Source organism: Pseudophryne corroboree, chromosome 10 (genome assembly GCF_028390025.1).
Source record: "Pseudophryne corroboree isolate aPseCor3 chromosome 10, aPseCor3.hap2, whole genome shotgun sequence".
Classification (NCBI taxonomy): domain Eukaryota; kingdom Metazoa; phylum Chordata; class Amphibia; order Anura; family Myobatrachidae; genus Pseudophryne; species Pseudophryne corroboree.
The window spans coordinates 297,425,994-297,443,992 of record NC_086453.1 but is presented as its reverse complement, the minus strand read 5'-3'; the positions used below and the strand labels follow the sequence as shown (position 1 = coordinate 297,443,992).

General features: G+C 46.8%; 1 protein-coding gene across 1 annotated transcript in view; it reads left to right on the top strand.

Moving 5' to 3' along the window:
• The window catches only part of TAS1R1 (taste 1 receptor member 1), a 30,489-nt gene extending 18,753 nt beyond the window's left edge, over positions 1–11,736 (top strand). The window contains exons 4-6 of the mRNA XM_063941793.1: positions 6,587–6,796; positions 10,381–10,501; positions 10,802–11,736. Coding sequence (XP_063797863.1) covers positions 6,587–6,796; positions 10,381–10,501; positions 10,802–11,736 — 1,266 coding nt within the window. The remainder of the gene's footprint in view (positions 1–6,586; positions 6,797–10,380; positions 10,502–10,801) is intronic.
• Positions 11,737–17,999: the final 6,263 nt, after the last annotated feature.

The following is a 17,999-nucleotide window of genomic DNA, read 5'->3' as shown; positions in this document are numbered from 1 at the left end:
CTCCCAGGCTGCTGGCGGAGCTCCCGCAACAGCAGCACCTGCAGGGGTTAAGGAGCCGAAAGTAAATCTCCCGGATCGTTTTTCTGGAGATCGCTCGCAGTTCTTTTGTTTCAGGGAGAGCTGCAAGCTATACTTCCGGCTTAGGCCTCAGTCTTCTGGGTCGGAGATTCAGCGGGTGGGCATAGTGATTTCCTTGCTACAAGGAGACCCACAGGTCTGGGCATATGGGTTGCAGCCTGACTGTCCGTCGCTTAAAAGTGTTGATGCTTTTTTTACGGCACTGGGCATGTTGTATGATGACCCTGACAAGACGGCCTCAGCCGAGGCTCAGATTTCGATCCTTAAGCAAGGGCGAAGGCCAGTTGAGGTTTACTGTACGGAGTTTCGGAGGTTGGCCCATGATACCCAGTGGAATGACCCAGCCCTGAGACACCAGTACCGAAGAGGTCTTTCTAACCAGATAAAGGACCAACTGGTACAATATCCCTTGCCTGATAGCTTGGATCAGCTCATGCAGTTATCCATCCGGGTGGATAGACGGCTGAGAGAGCGTAGGCTTGAAAGGGAGACTGAGATTTCCTTCCTTCCCAAGGGAACCTCAGACTCTGAGGAATTTTCTGAGGAGCCTATGCAGATTGGGGCTACCCGCCTCTCCTCGCGTGAGAAGACGCGGAGGAGACAGCAGGGGTTGTGTTTGTACTGTGGGAATAAAGGTCATGTGGTAGTATCATGCCCAGAAAAGCCGGAAAACTTCAGGGCCTGAGGGTGATGGGAAATATCCTGTCAGGCCAGAAGTCAGAATTTCCCAAGAAGACTTTTATCATTCCGGTGACCTTGAAGATCCTCGGTCAAACTGTCTAGACTGAGGCCTTTGTGGACAGTGGGGCCGACGGGGTTTTTATGGACCGCCAATTCGCCCTAAAACACTCTGTTCCCTTAGTACCCTTGGCATCGGAAATTGAGATTTGTGGGTTAAACGGGGAACCATTATCCCAAGGTAAAATTACCTCTTGCACTAGCCAGATTTCTTTGTTTATTGGAGCCACACACTCTGAAAAATTGTCCTTTTATGTGACTGTCTGTACTTTTGCCCCATTGGTGTTGGGGTTACCCTGGTTAAGGGCCCACAATCCTCAATTTGACTGGGTCTCTGGGGAGATTCTTAGTTGGGGTACTGATTGTTTCAGGAGTTGCTTGAGCCTTCCAGTCAGGCTCTCGCAGCTAAGTTTGCCAGGATTGCCAGGGTGTTATGCAGATTTTGCGGACGTGTTCTCCAAAAAAGTTGCAGAGGTACTACCTCCCCATCGCCCCTATGACTGTGCAATTGATTTGTTGCCAAATGCTAAGCTTCCCAAGAGCAGGTTGTACTCCCTGTCACGTCCTGAGACTCAGGCTATGGCAGAGTACATTCAGGAGAACTTGGCTAAGGGATTTATCAGACCTTCACAGTCTCCAGTTGGGTCGGGGTTCTTCTTCGTGGGTAAAAAGGACGGTTCGTTGCGACCCTGCATCGACTTCAGGGAATTGAACCGTATCACGATTAAAAACTCATACCCACTGCCTCTCATTTCGGTCTTGTTTGACCAGCTTCGTACTGCCACCATTTTTTCTAAGATTGACCTACGCGGTGCGTACAATCTAATCCGAATAAGAGAGGGGGATGAATGGAAGACTGCCTTTAATACCCACTCAGGGCATTATGAATATTTGGTGATGCCTTTTGGGCTCTGTAATGCCCCGGCAGTCTTCCAGGATTTCATGAATGATGTGCTCAGGGAATATTTGGATAGATTCTTAGTTGTATACTTAGATGACATCCTAATCTTCTCCCATTCCCTGGAGGAACATCGGAAGCATGTACGCTTAGTCCTCCAGAAACTCAGAGACCACCGGCTTGGGGCGAAGCTGGAGAAGTGCGAATTTGAAGTTCAGCAAATCGCATTTCTAGGATATATTATCTCCCCAGAAGGTTTCCAAATGGAGGGTTCCAAGGTACAGGCAGTCCTGGATTGGGTGCAGCCCACTAGTTTGAAGGCGCTTCAGCGTTTCCTGGGCTTTGCGAATTTTTATAGACGATTTATCGCTGGATTTTCGTCTATAGTGGCGCCCTTGGTGGCACTCACTAAGAAAGGGGTGGATGTTGCTCACTGGTCTTGTGAGGCTAAAGCGGCTTTTGCCCGTCTCAAAAGGGCATTTGTTTCGGCCAAGGTGCTGCGACACCCAGATCCAGAGCGTCCTTTTGTGGTGGAGGTGGATGCCTCTGAGATGGGTATTGGGGCAGTGCTTTCTCAGATGGGAGTGTCTGATAATCGCCTTCATCCCTGTGCTTACTTTTCCCGTAAATTTTCGCCTGCCGAGATGAATTATGACGTGGGTAACCGGGAATTGTTGGCTATTAAGGATGCACTCGAGGAGTGGAGACACTGGCTTGAGGGGGCTAAGTTTGTGGTCTCAATTCTCACTGACCATAAGAATCTGGCATATTTAGAGTCAGCGAAGCGTCTCAATGCCAGGCAGGCACGATGGGCTTTGTTTTTTGCTCGCTTTAATTTTTTGATAACATATCGCCCTGGGTCAAAAAACATCAAGGCTGATGCGCTCTCGCGGAGTTTTGCTCCAATCCAGGAGACCACCGAGGAGCCGTTGCCCATTGTTTCCCCATCATGTATTAAAGTGGGCATTACCCAGGACCTCTTATCATTAGTCCTTAGAGCACAGGAGCAGGCTCCTCCAGACCTTCCGGTAGGTCTTTTGTTTGTGCCTCCTAGGTTAAGACAGCGAGTGTTCCTGGAATTCCATGCCAAGAAGTCGGCAGGTCACCCGGGTATTGCCAGAACTCGGGAGTTGCTATCTAGGGCGGTGTGGTGGCCCTCGGTGGCTAAGGATGTGGATCAGTGGGTTCGGGCATGTGACATCTGTGCCCGAAATAAGACTCCTAGAGGGGTTCCTGTTGGCCCATTACATCCACTCTCTATCCCATCTAAGCCATGGACCCACATTTCAATGGATTTTGTGGTGGACTTGCCCAAATCCTCGGGGATGACAGCCATCTGGGTTGTCGTTGACAGGTTTTCGAAGATGGCGCACTTCGTTCCACTGGTTGGGCTGCCATCAGCCAGACGCCTGTCTGAATTATTTATGCTGCATGTTGTGCGTCTCCACGGGTTGCCACTTGATGTGGTCTCTGACCGCGGATCCCAGTTTGTGGCCAAATTCTGGAGGGCATTTTGTTCCGATCTCCAGATTTCTGTCAGCTTGTCGTCAGGCTACCATCCGCAGTCTAATGGGCAGACTGAAAGGGTGAACCAGTCCTTGGAGCAGTTCCTCAGGTGTTATGTCTCCAAGTGTCAGACTGACTGGGTTGCTCATCTGTCCATGGCGGAGTTTGCCTATAACAACGCGGCTCACTCTGCTACAGGGATCTCTCCCTTCCTTTGTGTGTATGGGCATCATCCTAAGGCCAATTCTTTTGACCCCCTGGACTCCACGCCTGGTGGTTCCTCTGTGGTTTCGGTCCTTAGAGGTATTTGGCGGAAAGTGAAGAAAGCCCTTGTATCTGTGTCATTAGTGACCAAAAGGGTTTTTGATAAGCGGAAAAGACCCTGCAGCTTCAAATTAGGAGACTTCGTCTGGTTGTCTACCAAGAATTTGAAGTTGAGACAGCCATCTCATAAGTTAGGGCCCCGGTTCATCGGCCCTTATAAGATCACCAGGGTTATCAATCCGGTGGCATTTCAGTTAGATCTGCCCCGTTCTTTGGGTATCAATAAAACATTTCATTGTTCCCTTTTAAAACGGGCGATTAGTAATCCTTCTTCCAGTGGAAGACCTTCCCCTCTTCTGATACGTGGCCAGAGGGAGTTTGTTGTTGAAAGGATTCTTGACTCCAAGGTGGTTCGGGGTCGGCTGTCATTTTTGGTGCACTGGAAGGGGTATGGCCCGGAGGAGCGGTCGTGGGTGCGCAGTTGTGATCTTCATGCCCCCAGACTGATACGCTCTTTCTTCTCGCAGTTCCCCGATAAACCCGGTGGTAGGGGTTCTTTGACCCCTCGTCAGAGGGGGGGTACTGTTAGGGTCTCCTGCCCTGTGCTGCCACGTCGTCATGGCAACCGGGAGACAAGTGCTAGTGGAGTAACCTGAGCGCAGCTGATACTCCGGTTCGGGTCTTTTGCTGTGCAGTGGTTATAGGCTCTGTGCACGGCAGGGGATCCGGTGCTGGTTTTTGTGCTCACAGTCTGTGAGGTCTGAGTGGGGCGTGGACAGCACCTGCTTTATAAGGCCTCTTTTCAGGGTAAGCAGATGCTGCTGAATCTCTGTTGGTTAGTCAGTTCATGAAAGTTAGCCAGTACTGTGTAGCTTTGTATTTGTTTGTTGCTTACTGCAAATAGGCCTGGGGATTTGGTATTACACTCTGCCAATCCAGACCTAGCAGTAAGACTGGAGTCAGTCGTTTAGCTTGCTGGGGTTCTGTTATTACTCTGTGAACTTAGCAAGTTTGCGGCTGTATTCTAACACTTGCCTGTCTAATCCTGTCTCACTGTGCTAGGTGTCAGGGGTCAGTTTAGTGGCAGTAAGCTTAAACCTGTGCACTGCAAGTGAGAATCAGGATTGTGGAGGCTCTCCTTGTGTCTATCATTCCATCTCTGACCAAGGAGTTTACTGCCACACCCGTTGGTAACCCTTTAGGGTTTTGCTGTTGCCCTTAGCAACAGCATTTCGGGTTCTCTACGTATTAAAACACAACATCTTGCTTTTTAAATCTGAGCAGTTCTAATACAAGGGAGATACCCAGTTCCTTAGCCTCTGGGCTTCTCTGTTCACTGTGTGTGTATTTTGTTACCCTATCACCTTCTGTGTACGTTATGTCATATTCCCCAGTTTGTCTGTGAGTCCATTTGTTTTGCATAACAGTTCAAACACCAGTACATTCCTGCAGACACTGGAGTGCATAACAGTTCTGACACTAGTACTTTCCTGCAGGCACTGGTGTGCATAACAATTATGTTTATAAGGACATTAATAATGTGTGTCATATGTGTAAGGGGCATTACTGTGTGGTATTATGTGTATAAATGCATTACCAATGTGTGGCATTATGTGTATAAGGTGCTCTACTGTGTGGCGTAACGTATAGAAAGGGCACTACTGTGTGAATAAAGAGCAATATGGTGTGGTGTAATGTGAATAAGGAGCAATATGGTGTGGTGTAATGAGAATAAAGAGCAATATGGTGTGGTGTAATGAGAATATAGAGCAATATGGTGTGGTGTAATGAGAATAAAGAGCAATATGGTGTGGTGTAATGTGAATAAGGAGTAATTCAGTGTGATGTTATGTGAATGAGAGGCACTACTGTGAGGAGTAACGTATATAAGGTAAAGTGGTTCTACTGTGTGATGTAATGTAAATAATAAGGGACACTATCGCATGATAAATTGTGAATAAAGTTGCACTACTGTGAGGCATAATTTGAATTGGGAGTACTATTGTGTGGCCATGCCCCTTGCCAGCAAAAACACATACTGTACCTTTTTGGGTTGTGCGCCGAATGTGCACACTGTTCTTATTTAAATTACAGGGGGGTAGGGAAACAAACAAAAAGGACTGCTATGGGTGGGGGGTGATGGTGCTGGGAAAGGGGTGCAGAGTCAGAGGCGGAACTAGCGGTGGTGCTAGGGGGCACCAGCCAAAATCTTGCCTAGGGCATCAATATTGGTTAGGGCCGGCTCTGGGGTAAAGGGGCACTAGGGTTATATGGATGTGGCAGGGGGAAAAGAATGTGCAAGTACAGGCTTTCACATATGTAACATAACATATATAATAAAGTGGGTCATTCCGAGTTGATCGCTAGCTGCCGTTGTTCGCAGCGCAGCGATCAGGCTAAAAATCGGCATTTCTGCGCATGCGTATGCACCGCAATGCGCAGGCGCGTCGTACAGGTACAATGAGCATCGTGGGTTTGCACAGAGTCTAACGAACTTTCCTGTCGCACGGCCAAACGCAGGAAGATTGACATGAAGAGGGCATTTTTGGGTGTCAACTGACCGTTTTCAGGGAGTGCTTAGAAAAACGCAGACGTGGCAGAAAAAATGCAGGCGTGGCTGGGCGTTCGCTGGGCAGGTGTATGACGTCAAAAGCCGTCCCTCCATCGTTAGAATCAACGCACACGAAGAGTAACTACAGGGCTGGTCTTGTTTTGCACAAAAAGTTTTTGCAGGCGCTCTGCTGCACAGGCGTTCGCACTTCTGCAAAGCGAAAATACACTCCCCAGTGGGCGGCGACAATGCGTTTGCACGTCTGCTAAAAACTAGTGAGCGATCAACTCGGAATGACCCCCAAAGTACAAGAGAAGGCACATGGCTGTAGTAGAGAATCACCAGAAGTTAGCAATGTGCTCTGTGTATAAGACTACCCCAGTTTAGCTCACAGGTGACCGACATTGCTGCACACCATAGCTTTACACACAAACATACACATGCATGGTGTACACACTTGCCTGGCGTGCCCCTATGCATACAGCTGCCACCCTCTCAGGAGGAATCCGACCTGCACTATGTAATGCGTCACTCCTCTCGTTGCCTCCTAGCTCTTGGAACACGTGAAGAAGGTGAACTTCACTCTCTACAATCAGCCCATTTATTTTGACAGCAATGGAGACCCAGCTACTGGCTATGACCTAGTGATGTGGGCGTGGAACGGGGACAGCGCATCCTTTAACGTCATCGGCTCGTACAATAAAAGTATGGGCAACCTGAAGCTGAATGATGGGCTGAAATGGCACACCAAGGATAATGCAGTGAGTGACCCTGAGTATAGCCGCTGTGTCTACCCCTGTACTCGTGTCCATGGCTCATCTAGTAATTCTTTCATTGAATGGCATTTGTTGAAGGAGATGGTAGATGAAAGCTGATGGAAGGTGTCACTGGGGAGATGTATCAAGCCTTGGAGACAGATAAAGTGGAGAAGTTGTCCAAATAAACCGATCAGCTTCTGTAATTTATCTAGAACAGTCTTGGAAATGACAGCAGCTGATTGGTTACTGTGGAGAACTTCTCCACTTTATCTCTCTCCAAGTGTGGACGTGATGATCCAAAATGTGTTGTATTAAAAGTACAAAGATCAGACTCCAGCAGTGGATTTGCTCAAAATAGACAAAAATTGTTCTCTCTGGACCTTATTTAGCTTCAGTTGCAGTTTTGTTAATATAGCAAAACTGCAACTGCTTGTGATCGCATACTGGGGGCCGCCCAGCACAGTGCAAGGCCGCCCAGCATGCTAATGGCCGCTGGCATTGTGATTACAAATACAGTTGCGATCACATTGCTGATTTAGGGTAGCCCTTCTGCCTCCGCAGTCTGGCTGCGAAGGCAGTCCTTCCGCCGCCATGTTTCCAGTCGCAGCGGCCGAGTGTGGAGTCACACGGACTCCCTGTTTCTAATGGCATGCCCCCATAATGCCACGTTACCGCCACGTGAACACTTCTGCCTGTCAAATCAGGCAGAGGTGTTCGCATAAGTGAGATGCGATCGCATCTCACTGTGGACCTGATTCAGTAAGGATTGCAAATTCTGCTAAGTAGCAGAATTCGCAGTCCTTTTGTTCGCATGCGGGGGCCGCCCATCGCAGGTCAAGACCGCACAGCATGCCGACCACTGCCTCCCCCCCTTGAGCATGCTGAAATTGCGGTCGCACCGAATTTCAGCATGGTCGATAAAAATAAGGTAGCCTCCTACCGGCGCCCGCATGAGACCAACTACCATTTTTGCGATCACAGTGGCTGCATGTGACGTCATGCAGCCGTCCCGATCAAACCCACGCCATGCCCCTCTGTTAGACCACCGCCACCGCCGTTTTTAAGCGGCGCCCCCACAACTCTCTGTCTTTGTCTTGGAAATGGAGTGTTGCAGCCCCCCGCAGTAAATGCGGGCGCATGCCAAGAACGCTATTTGCCATCCAACCTAAATTAGCCCCTGTGTGCACACACGCAGTATGGCTCCTGCGCGTGCTCGCTGGGCATAAATAATTCAGTATGCGCGGTCCATACTGAATAAGGGGCCTAATTCAGACCTGCTCGCAACAGCAACATTTTTCTCTAATGGGCAAAACCATGTGCACTGCAGGTGGGGCCGATGTAACATGTGCAGAGAGAGTTAGATTTGGGTGGGGTGTGTTCAAACTGAAATCTAAATTGCAGTGTAAAAATAAAGCAGCCAGTATTTACCCTACACAGAAACAATATAACCCACCCAAATCTAACTTTCTCTGCACATGTTACATCTGCCCCACCTGCAGTGCACATGGTTTTGCCCATTAGAGAAAGATTTTGCTTTTGCAATCAGATCTGAATTAGGCCCCAGGCCCCTTGTTTCCCACCTCCCCGTGTGTAATGCCTTGTCACTGATGGATAGCTTTCCCCTTAGGTCCCTATATTATTGTATTATAATGAATGTGTTTCACAATTAATTGCGTTGATGTAGCCCTTTTCATTAAGTGCAGGCAGCTATAGTCTTCTATGGGACTGCAGCTTTAAAGCAGGTGTGGTATAGAAGATCTACATGCATTTAGGTCAACCCCATATGATCAATGGACAAAAGGTCGACGTGGACAAAAGGTCAACCTTGGAAAAGGTTCACAGGGTCAAAAGGTCGACATGATAATGGTCGACACAAAAATGGTTGACACCACTGGCGTATCTATAGCACACTGAGTGCTAGAGACTCTGGCACAGTGCCAGGGTCTACAGAGCATGCGCAGGACTCCGAAAAATGGCGCAGCAGCAATTTTTCGGAGTCCTGCGCATGCGCTGTAGACTCTGGCACTATGCCAGAGTCTTTAGCACTCAGTGCGCGGCGGCCATTTTTAGGAGTCCTGCGCATGCACTGTAGACTCTGGCACTGTGTCAGAGTCTCTAGCACTCAGTGCGCTAGCAGCGGCGGTGACGGCTACAGGAGAGGAGGTGGCCCACACACGGAGTCTGCACACGGGTTCCCTCCTCTCTAGAAACGCCGCTGGTTGACACTGTATTTTTTTTGCATTTTTGGGGTCAGTGTGGATAGTTTAGGCATCTGGGACCACCAATTGTTGAAACGCATCCTCACGTGGGCTCGCTTTGTGTGCTGTGTCTCACTTCGCTCACTACAGGGTTACTGAAGGTTATGATTTGTGACAATGGAGAGTCAAGGAAGGAAAAAGTAAAAAACATGAAAAAAAACAAACACCAAAATATGTCAACCATTGTCATGTGAACCTTTTGAATTTGTCAATTTTTTCCAGTGTTGACAGTTCATATGTCAACCCTTTGTCCATGTCAACCTTGTGTCTGTCGACCATATGGGGTCAACCTGACTGTTGACCTGATTTATGTCGACCAATAGTCCGAATCCCCTTACTTCTGCTGAAATTACAGTGTGATTCCACCTTATCTCAGGGTTTTTTCAACAGGAATAGGGCTTCACCCTATACATCAGGGCTGGCCAAACCAGTCCTCGAGATCTACCAACAATTCACATTTTCCAGACCACCTAGCTGGTGCACAGGTGTAGTCATTACTAATTAAGATGTGCTGCATTCATTCCTAACTGACAATTCTTTCAGGTCTCCAGCAGGCCTGGAAAACATGAACTGTTGGTAGATCTCGAGGACCGGTTTGGCCAGCCCTGCTATACATGAAGGTATCACCGACAATGATAACAGTACTACCACTGGCAGTAAGATTCATAGGCCCGAACTGGTGATAGCTTCCACACAGGTGGATTTTAAAAATGAGGGTGTCCATGTGCAAGTTTTTTTTATCTGGAACCCCTCTCTGTATTCTGTATTCACAGACACCTGCGCCAAATTTCCAGCAATTTATTTGGCAATATGGCACCGATAATATATTTCCTAATATATCAACAGCAGTGCTGTGGGGGTTCCTACCAGATCGGATCTGGTTCTGGTTTCAGATTGTGCGGCACAGCCCCCACAACTTACCGTACTGGCAACCAATTGCTTGTCCCAGGAAAAGGCCGCAGGAGATCAGGTGGCGCACCTAGGTACGACTACGGCAAGCCGGGACTACACCAACAGCACAGGGAGCAGGACACCATAGAGGGACAGCGCCAGCGGTATTTCCTGATTGCCTCCAAATTCAAAATGCCACTGGCGCTGCCCTTCTATGGCAGCCTGCAATGCGCTTCAATTCACACCGCTGCCATGCAAGCACCCACGCGGTCTGGGCACAGGATTGGAGTCCTGGCAGTCCCCTCCCTGATGGTGGCACTGATTGGCATTACCCTTTAGCAGAGGCTATTAATAATTAATACCTCTGCCCTTTGCAGCTTTTTTGTAGAATCTTCTGCATTGAATCACAGATGACCATTGTGTCCTATTACTATCCAGATTCCTGAATCAATTTGTTCTAAAGAATGTGGAAAAGGAGAGAGACGGGTTCTGACGGGATCCCATTCGTGCTGTTTTGATTGTATTTCTTGCCCAAAAATGAGTTTCCTTAACAGTAGCGGTAAGATGGCATTACGTTTCTTTAATATATGCAATTACATATGTGCATGAAAAATAAATGCTTATTATATACAGAGGGTCAAGCAGGCGAGTGTAAGCCACAAGCCCATTGCTGTCACCATCAAAGTCCTTTGTACTGCCAACATAAGGGTCCCAGTGCTACTGACGATGTGACCGCAAACATCACCAGCCTTAAGCAACGTTTCAGCTATCCCTATAAACACAGTAAACATTATTCCTATAAACAAATCTAACCCATATAATCATAGTAAGTTACGTATGTAATACTTGTGTTTTGCAGATCTCTACACCTGCCAGCTGTGCGGACTTAATCAGTGGTCACCGGTCAGAAGTGAGATCTGTTACAACAGGACCATAGAATATCTCATGTGGACTGATCCATTATCACTCGTTCTTCTTACTGTCGCTACAGTGTTGCTTTTACTGACTGTGGCAATTGCCGTTATATTTATTGTTCATTTAAATACCCCAGTAGTTAAATCTGCCGGGGGAAAGATGTGTTTGGGGATGTTATTGTCTTTGGCCTGTTCTTGCTGCACCTTGTATTGTTATTTTGGGGAGCCACGGCTTGCCACGTGTATGGTGAGGCAGCCCATCTTTGCTGTGAGCTTCACCATCTGCTTCTCCTGCCTTGTGGTCCATTCATTTCAGATTGTCTGCATCTTCAAGATGGCCACACACATGCCCAAACTGTACGAGATCTGGGTCAAGAAAAATGGCTCCGATCTCTTCATTGTGATCAGTTTGGCCGGTCAGGTCCTGATCTCTGTCATCTGGTTGGTTGTGAAGCCACCTAAGCCAATGGCAGACTACTCCACGTTCTCCGATCAGATCATATTGAAATGTTCGGAGTCGGCCTCGCTAGGGTCCATTGCTGAGATTAGTTACATTGGCTTCCTCAGCATGCTGTGCTTCGTCTTCTGCTATATGGGGAAAGATTTGCCAGATAACTACAATGAGGCCAAGTGTATTTCATTCAGTTTCCTGGCATACTTCTTCTCATGGATCGCATTCTTCACAACTTTCATTATCTACCAGGGGAAATACATAGCAGCCGTCAATGTCTGCACTGTGCTGATCAGTGTTATGGGCATTCTTGTTGGCTATTTCACCCCTAAATGTTACATTATTCTCTTTAGGCCAGAGCTAAACACTACGGAGCATTTCCAGATAGCCATTCAGAACTATACCAAAAAGCAATCTTCTCAGGAGTAGGACACCCATTGTCATGTCAGAGTAGGGATGGGCATCACAAGGTTACCCATCCAGGGCCGTCTTTCCATATAGGCTCAATGGGCTCTTGCCCAAGGGCCCCAGGAGTAAAAGGGCCATAGGCTGATAGCTGAGGGTCCCCTCTTTTCAGGGGTACCAGATTTTTGAAAATCGGCCCTGGGGAACCAGAGATATCCGACTTCAAAGCAGTGGTCCCCATCCTAGCCTGATAATTGTTCTTCCCAGCCAGATATCTCGGGTTCTGTCTGACTTAGAGTTTTTATGAGGGTATATTCCAAAAGCTGGGACTCTCCCCTTTCGTTGCACACTGGCAGCTTGTCTATACTATGCCCAGAACCAGAGATATCAGCCTTCCAGCAGCTGGTCCCTGCTCCAGCTCCACATGCCCAATATGCAGTTTTAAATTATTTTCATTGGTGGATTACTCTGGCTCCTGAACTCTGATCCCCAAGTCCCCAGCACCTACTGAAAGGTGGGACTCTCTAGATTTTTATCCCATTCAAAGCTAAGAAATCTATTTTCAGGAACTTGAGATATCTGCAGTCAAGCAAGCTGCCCTCCCACCAGAAAATTATGAATATTAAGCCCACTTTACTATCGACCCCTCCCCTACGTATTAAACATACCCTACTACCCTGGAAGTCATGTACCAGGGCCCTTTCATTCAGCCCAATGTCCCCTTCTACAGTTTAGTGTTCTCCTTCCTGCCCCATCTGTGCAGTAAAGGAGTAATTAGCAGAAATTATTTCTCCAGGTCCTACATGCTGAGCGACAGATAGAACGGCCCCTACCGCCCGCGGGACATCAAAGCTGCCGCTGCCAGCACCCACCACCCTTACTACTGGAGGATTTGTAGGGGCCCCAGAGCATTGCTGTGCCCAGGGGCCTACACTGCTGTTAAGACGGTTCTGTACCCATCGGTGGTTATTTAGTGTGCATGAGCAGTGGAACCTGGAACTCCGCACAATGGAGCTGTGGGCACCGCTGCAGGCACTGCTCTAGGGTGCCTGCAGTTCAAAGGACATAATTACCCATTGGAGAAACCATTGGAATCAAGTATGCAATGGTGGCAACTAGTGGCAGGTTCTTCCCTTTTATGTGAGGGGAGCTGCGATCAGCAGCCCTGAATCTGCATAATGCATCTGGCAGAGCCCGTGACCAGCACATGAACACAAACAGCGGCTTCTAGGGACTGCTTCAGCTGCAGCCCCTAGTAGCCGAGTAAGGCTGATGGAAAGGCAGAGCAGTGGCTTCTCATTGGAAGCACTCTCTTGGCTAATTGCGGTCTGGACTGCCAGTCCCAGGTGGAGAATACACCTTCCCTGGGACTGCCTGTCTGGCTGTGCTCAACAAATAGCTCTCCTAATAGGAAGCCACTACCAGGGAAGACTCACTGTCTCACTGGGGGTGGCATCACCTAGGTAAAATCGGCCACTGGTGGAAACCATCACAATTCCAACATCAGATTGGAAAAGCATTTCCATTGAATTGGGAACATCAATGGTTGCCAACCATTGGTTTCTGATGGCCATTTCAGAGCAGGTAGCCGCAGTCTAATGGCTATGGAAGGAACAGTGGCATTATTTACCTTTATGCAGACTGGTAAACCACTGACTTGGAACAGACTCAATACTTATATCAAATGAAAGAACCACAAGTCGTAATCAGCAGGATATTCTGCAGATGACTGAAGCCCCCTTTATATTACAGGTTGCTGTGTTCACAAAGCAAATAAACAGATGAATGCATGTCTGGCCTAGTCCCTGATTTCTGTACGTTGGTTTACCGAACTGTACACTGTCTGGCTGCTTTAAAAAACAAATATAAAGTGATTGTTTTTAGCCATACTTAATAAACATCTGTATCTAGTTCTCATATTAGCTCATGCCACGGTCTCTGCATCTACTCATAATCATCTAGTACTTGTATAGGTGCCCTACTTATTCAGACATATACATCATCTCCATACTGTGCTGTTCATAGCAACCCAGAAGTTATCTCCCACCATCCCTCCTGGAGAGGGAACTGATTAAGCAGAAGAAACCTGGCACATATTATTGTCTATGTGTGCACAGGTTTGTTTGTTCTGTCTGGGAAATGCAACGTAGGCCAACAAAATCTGTCTGTAATTAATCCATCTTTGTTGAATTGCTTCTGTGATGGCGAAGTTCTGAAGAAAATGTTGGCAGATGGTTAAAATAAATAAAAGCACTGTGAAGCAGTTTCAATGTGTTTTTTTTTTTTTTTTTAACACCAGCCCAGAGGTACGGATTAAGCCTTTGGGGTGGGGGGCAGAGGCGTAACTCTGGGAAGCAACGGAGTCATCTGCCGCCGGGCTCCTGCTCTGAAGGGGGGCACCTCTCCTCCTATTCTGTGACACCATACAATTAAGTTAATTGATAGCCACCGCTATCTCTTCAGTGGCCAACTTCCTCACTGGTCCCTGCACCTTACATGTCACACCCTTTTTATTATGGATACACATTTTACAAGTGTCATACCCAGGATTAGAACCCATGCCCTATTACACTGGAAGCAGGCACCTTACTTATGGAGATATTTGCTCCTGTATAGGAAATATGAGAATTCTAACTATATGAAGATACTTCTCTGACAATTACACGTAACTTCATATAGTTAGAATTCTCATGCTTCCTCTACAGGAGCAAATAACTCCATCAGTAAAGTGTCTGCTGTTAGTGTAACAGGTCATGGCTTCTAATCCTGGGTATGACTGCTAAGATATGTGTGATTTAAAATAAAAGACAATGAAATGTATATATATATATATATATATATATATAAAAACAGAAAGTACCGGCTCTCCCATCAGCTGTACACCCGCGCCGGGTGCCCGCAAGATAAAGTTCAATAGACACAAATGGATATGCGGCACTCCAGACGACTTGAAGTAACGAGACTCAGGCAGTAAATGAAAGCTTCAAGTCGTCTGGAGTGCCGCACATCCATTTGTGTCTATTGAACTTTATCTTGCGGGCACCCGGCGCGGGTGTACAGCTGATGGGAGAGCCGGTACTTTCTGTTTTTATCTCTCAGTCTCACCAGTGGCAGCTGGTGGGACTAATTTACAAGGCTCCCCAGCTCTTTTGTTATAGTAATTTTCCAGGCATTCATTATCTAGTGGATACCGCATCCAGGTGTCTTTTTGGAGCCAAAAGCCGTGATTTACAGCTGAAGGTGATTTTATGTTTGCACTTGCACTTTTGAATTTACATTGCCAAGCAACAACCATATGCAAATTGGATCTACTAAGTAACAGCCACTTATTAAAATGACAGCCGCTAACATCACCGAGGAGACTACCAGTGGCTTTATGCCTCGAGTGAGCCCATTGGGGGTTCTGCATATGTATTCTGAATCAGAGGCTGAGGAAATTCTGTACAAAGCAGTACTAGAAGATCAAGCGGAGGCATGCTCAATGGAGAGTGTGTACCGGAATTTACTCAAATACAAACGGAAAGAGACGGATTATCTCTATCATTGCCTGTCGCTAAGTGAGTATTATAGATCCAAAAAGATTCCACGTGGCCTGAGGATGACCAATTCTCCCACTATAGGGAGGCATGACCCAATCTTTTGTAGAAAATGGGTCGGAATCATGAATAGATGCTCCATGGATCTAATGCTTCTGATTATAGAACAGAGTACTAAAGAGATGAATCTTATCAAAGAGAAAATCACGGCTTTTGAGGCCATTCATAAGGTAGCTTTGGAAACAGACACTGCTAATAATTGGTACGAAAAATTAAACAACCAGTTACAGGTCTATAAGAGAGATCTGATTAAATTTAAAGCCGAAAAGAAAGCTAAGGTAGACTTGGACTATGACAACAACAATGTCTACCGTTGGAATGATAATCAGCGTACCAATGTCAACCGCAAACCTTTTTTCCGTCGTCGTCGAGACAATCGACATTTCCAGGAGTCATCCAATGAGTATACGTCTACGGCCAGTGAATCGGACTCCCAAGCCCAGTCATCCCAAGCAAGGGGCCCTTTAGGGGTGACTACCAGGGCCAAAGAGAACGGAGATCCAGATGGCGAGCGTACACCAGATGCGGGAGACAATGGAAGAGGCAAAGGCAGAGGCAGGGGCAGGGGCAACAAACCCCCGAAGGGGAAAACAGCGCGATAATCAATCTTTCGGACTATGAACTTGATGACACAGAAAAACAAGTTCTGAACAAAGGCTTGTCCTTTGCCCCTGTGTCTAAACCACAACCATTACAGTGGAAGGTTGAAAAATACAGGTTGAATAGAACTTTGAAGTTGAAAGAGTTTTTTGCTAAGCAATCCGCTGTACCTACACCTGTTACACAAGAGCCGGTAGCATGGATACCAAATAAATTGAAAAAACTGTTACCGAAATCTACATTTGACCCACAATCAACAAATGCCTCTATCCGTACGTATATGCGGTTGGTGGAGCAGGAATGTGATCCATTGGTTAACAAGCCCCTCCCTATTCGGGACAATCTTACTAGAGGCCAGAGAGAGGCATTGGCAAAGTTGGCAGCAAATAAAGATCTTGTATTTAGACCTGCGGACAAGGGGGGTGCCTTAGTTATCCAAAATCTTAAGGATTACAAAGAAGAGATTTCATCTCAGCTTAGTGACAGTGAGACCTATTGTCGCCTAATAGGTGACCCTACGGGACAATTCACAAAGGATCTTACTGAATGTCTTAATTCTGCTGTTACAGCTGGTCAGATTTCCTCTGATGTAAAAGATGCCCTCATTCCTCAGCACCCTGTGGTGCCATTATTGTATACCACGCCCAAAATACACAAACGGTTGGATAAACCCCCTGGTCGACCCATTATATCGGCTAGGGGGTCGTTATTTCAACCGGTGTCTATTTTTTTAGATGAAATCTTCCAGCCATATATTCAAAAGATGCCCAGATATTTACTGGACACGAGTACGCTATTGAGACGTCTTGAGGCTCTACCATTGTTACCTATGGATACAGTGCTCTGCACTATTGACGTGCAGAGCCTGTATACAGTCATCCCTCATGAAGGGGGCTTAGCAGCAGTTGATGCATTTTTGCATTCCCTATCAGATTACGAGGGGCCAGACATCTCCCTGTGCCTTAGACTATTGGAGATGACCTTATTGAAAAATTACTTTTTGTATGACGGTAAATATTACCTGCAGCGTCGTGGGTGTGCGATGGGGTCCAGCGTGGCCCCGTCGTACTCCAATATCTATATGTTTGGGATAGAGGATGAAATATTTTTTATTAATGCAGAAATATCCAATAAGATCCTATTTTTTTGCAGGTATATAGATGACCTGTTGGTCATCTGGCAGGGTTCTAAAGAATCTTTGATTGCCATTATAGATGACCAAAATTCCAAAGAGCATCCTATTAAATTTACATATTCTATTGATTCTAATACCATTCAATTTTTGGATGTTCAACTGACTATAGATAAAGGTAAAATCACTACATCATTGTACTCTAAGCCCACTGACCGCAACAATTACCTTCACTTTTCAAGTAGCCATCCATTGCCTCTGAAACGGGGGCTACCTTATTCCCAATTCTTGCGGGCTAAACGGATCACTTCTGATCCAGAATTAGCTATACATCATATTGACAATATGTCCCAAAAATTTCTGGAGCGAAGGTATGACCCCCTGTTATTAAATCAGGCTAAAACTAAAGTTATGGCATTAGACCGCCAACAGCTATTAAATCATCATAAAGATAAGGATAATGACAGCATTCTACCCTGGGTTAATGGTTTTCATTCAGCCAGCAATTCCATTAAGAGGTCAGCTAAAAAACATTGGCACTTGATCCAATCGGATCCAGATTTGCCGCTTACACATATTAAACTAATGCCATGTTACCAACGACCCAGAAACCTACGGGATATATTAGTGAAATCGGATATTTATGATCCAGCACAACAAACCATGGCATTAGCGGGTAGAAAAGGGTGTTACAAGTGTACCTGTACCACTTGCCAGTATCTGATTTCTGGTAGTACCTTCCAGCATCCGCATACTGGTAGGACGTACCAGATCAGACACCGTTTGACATGTAGTTCCAGGTTTGTCGTTTATCAACTTTTGTGCCCCTGTGGCCTGTCATACATAGGCAAAACGGAGAGGGCATTTAAGGAGCGTATGACAGCCCACAGGTCAGCCATTAAAGCTGCCATAACTTCTGGTAAAAGCGATCAGCCTGTGGCTCGGCATTTTGCCAAAGC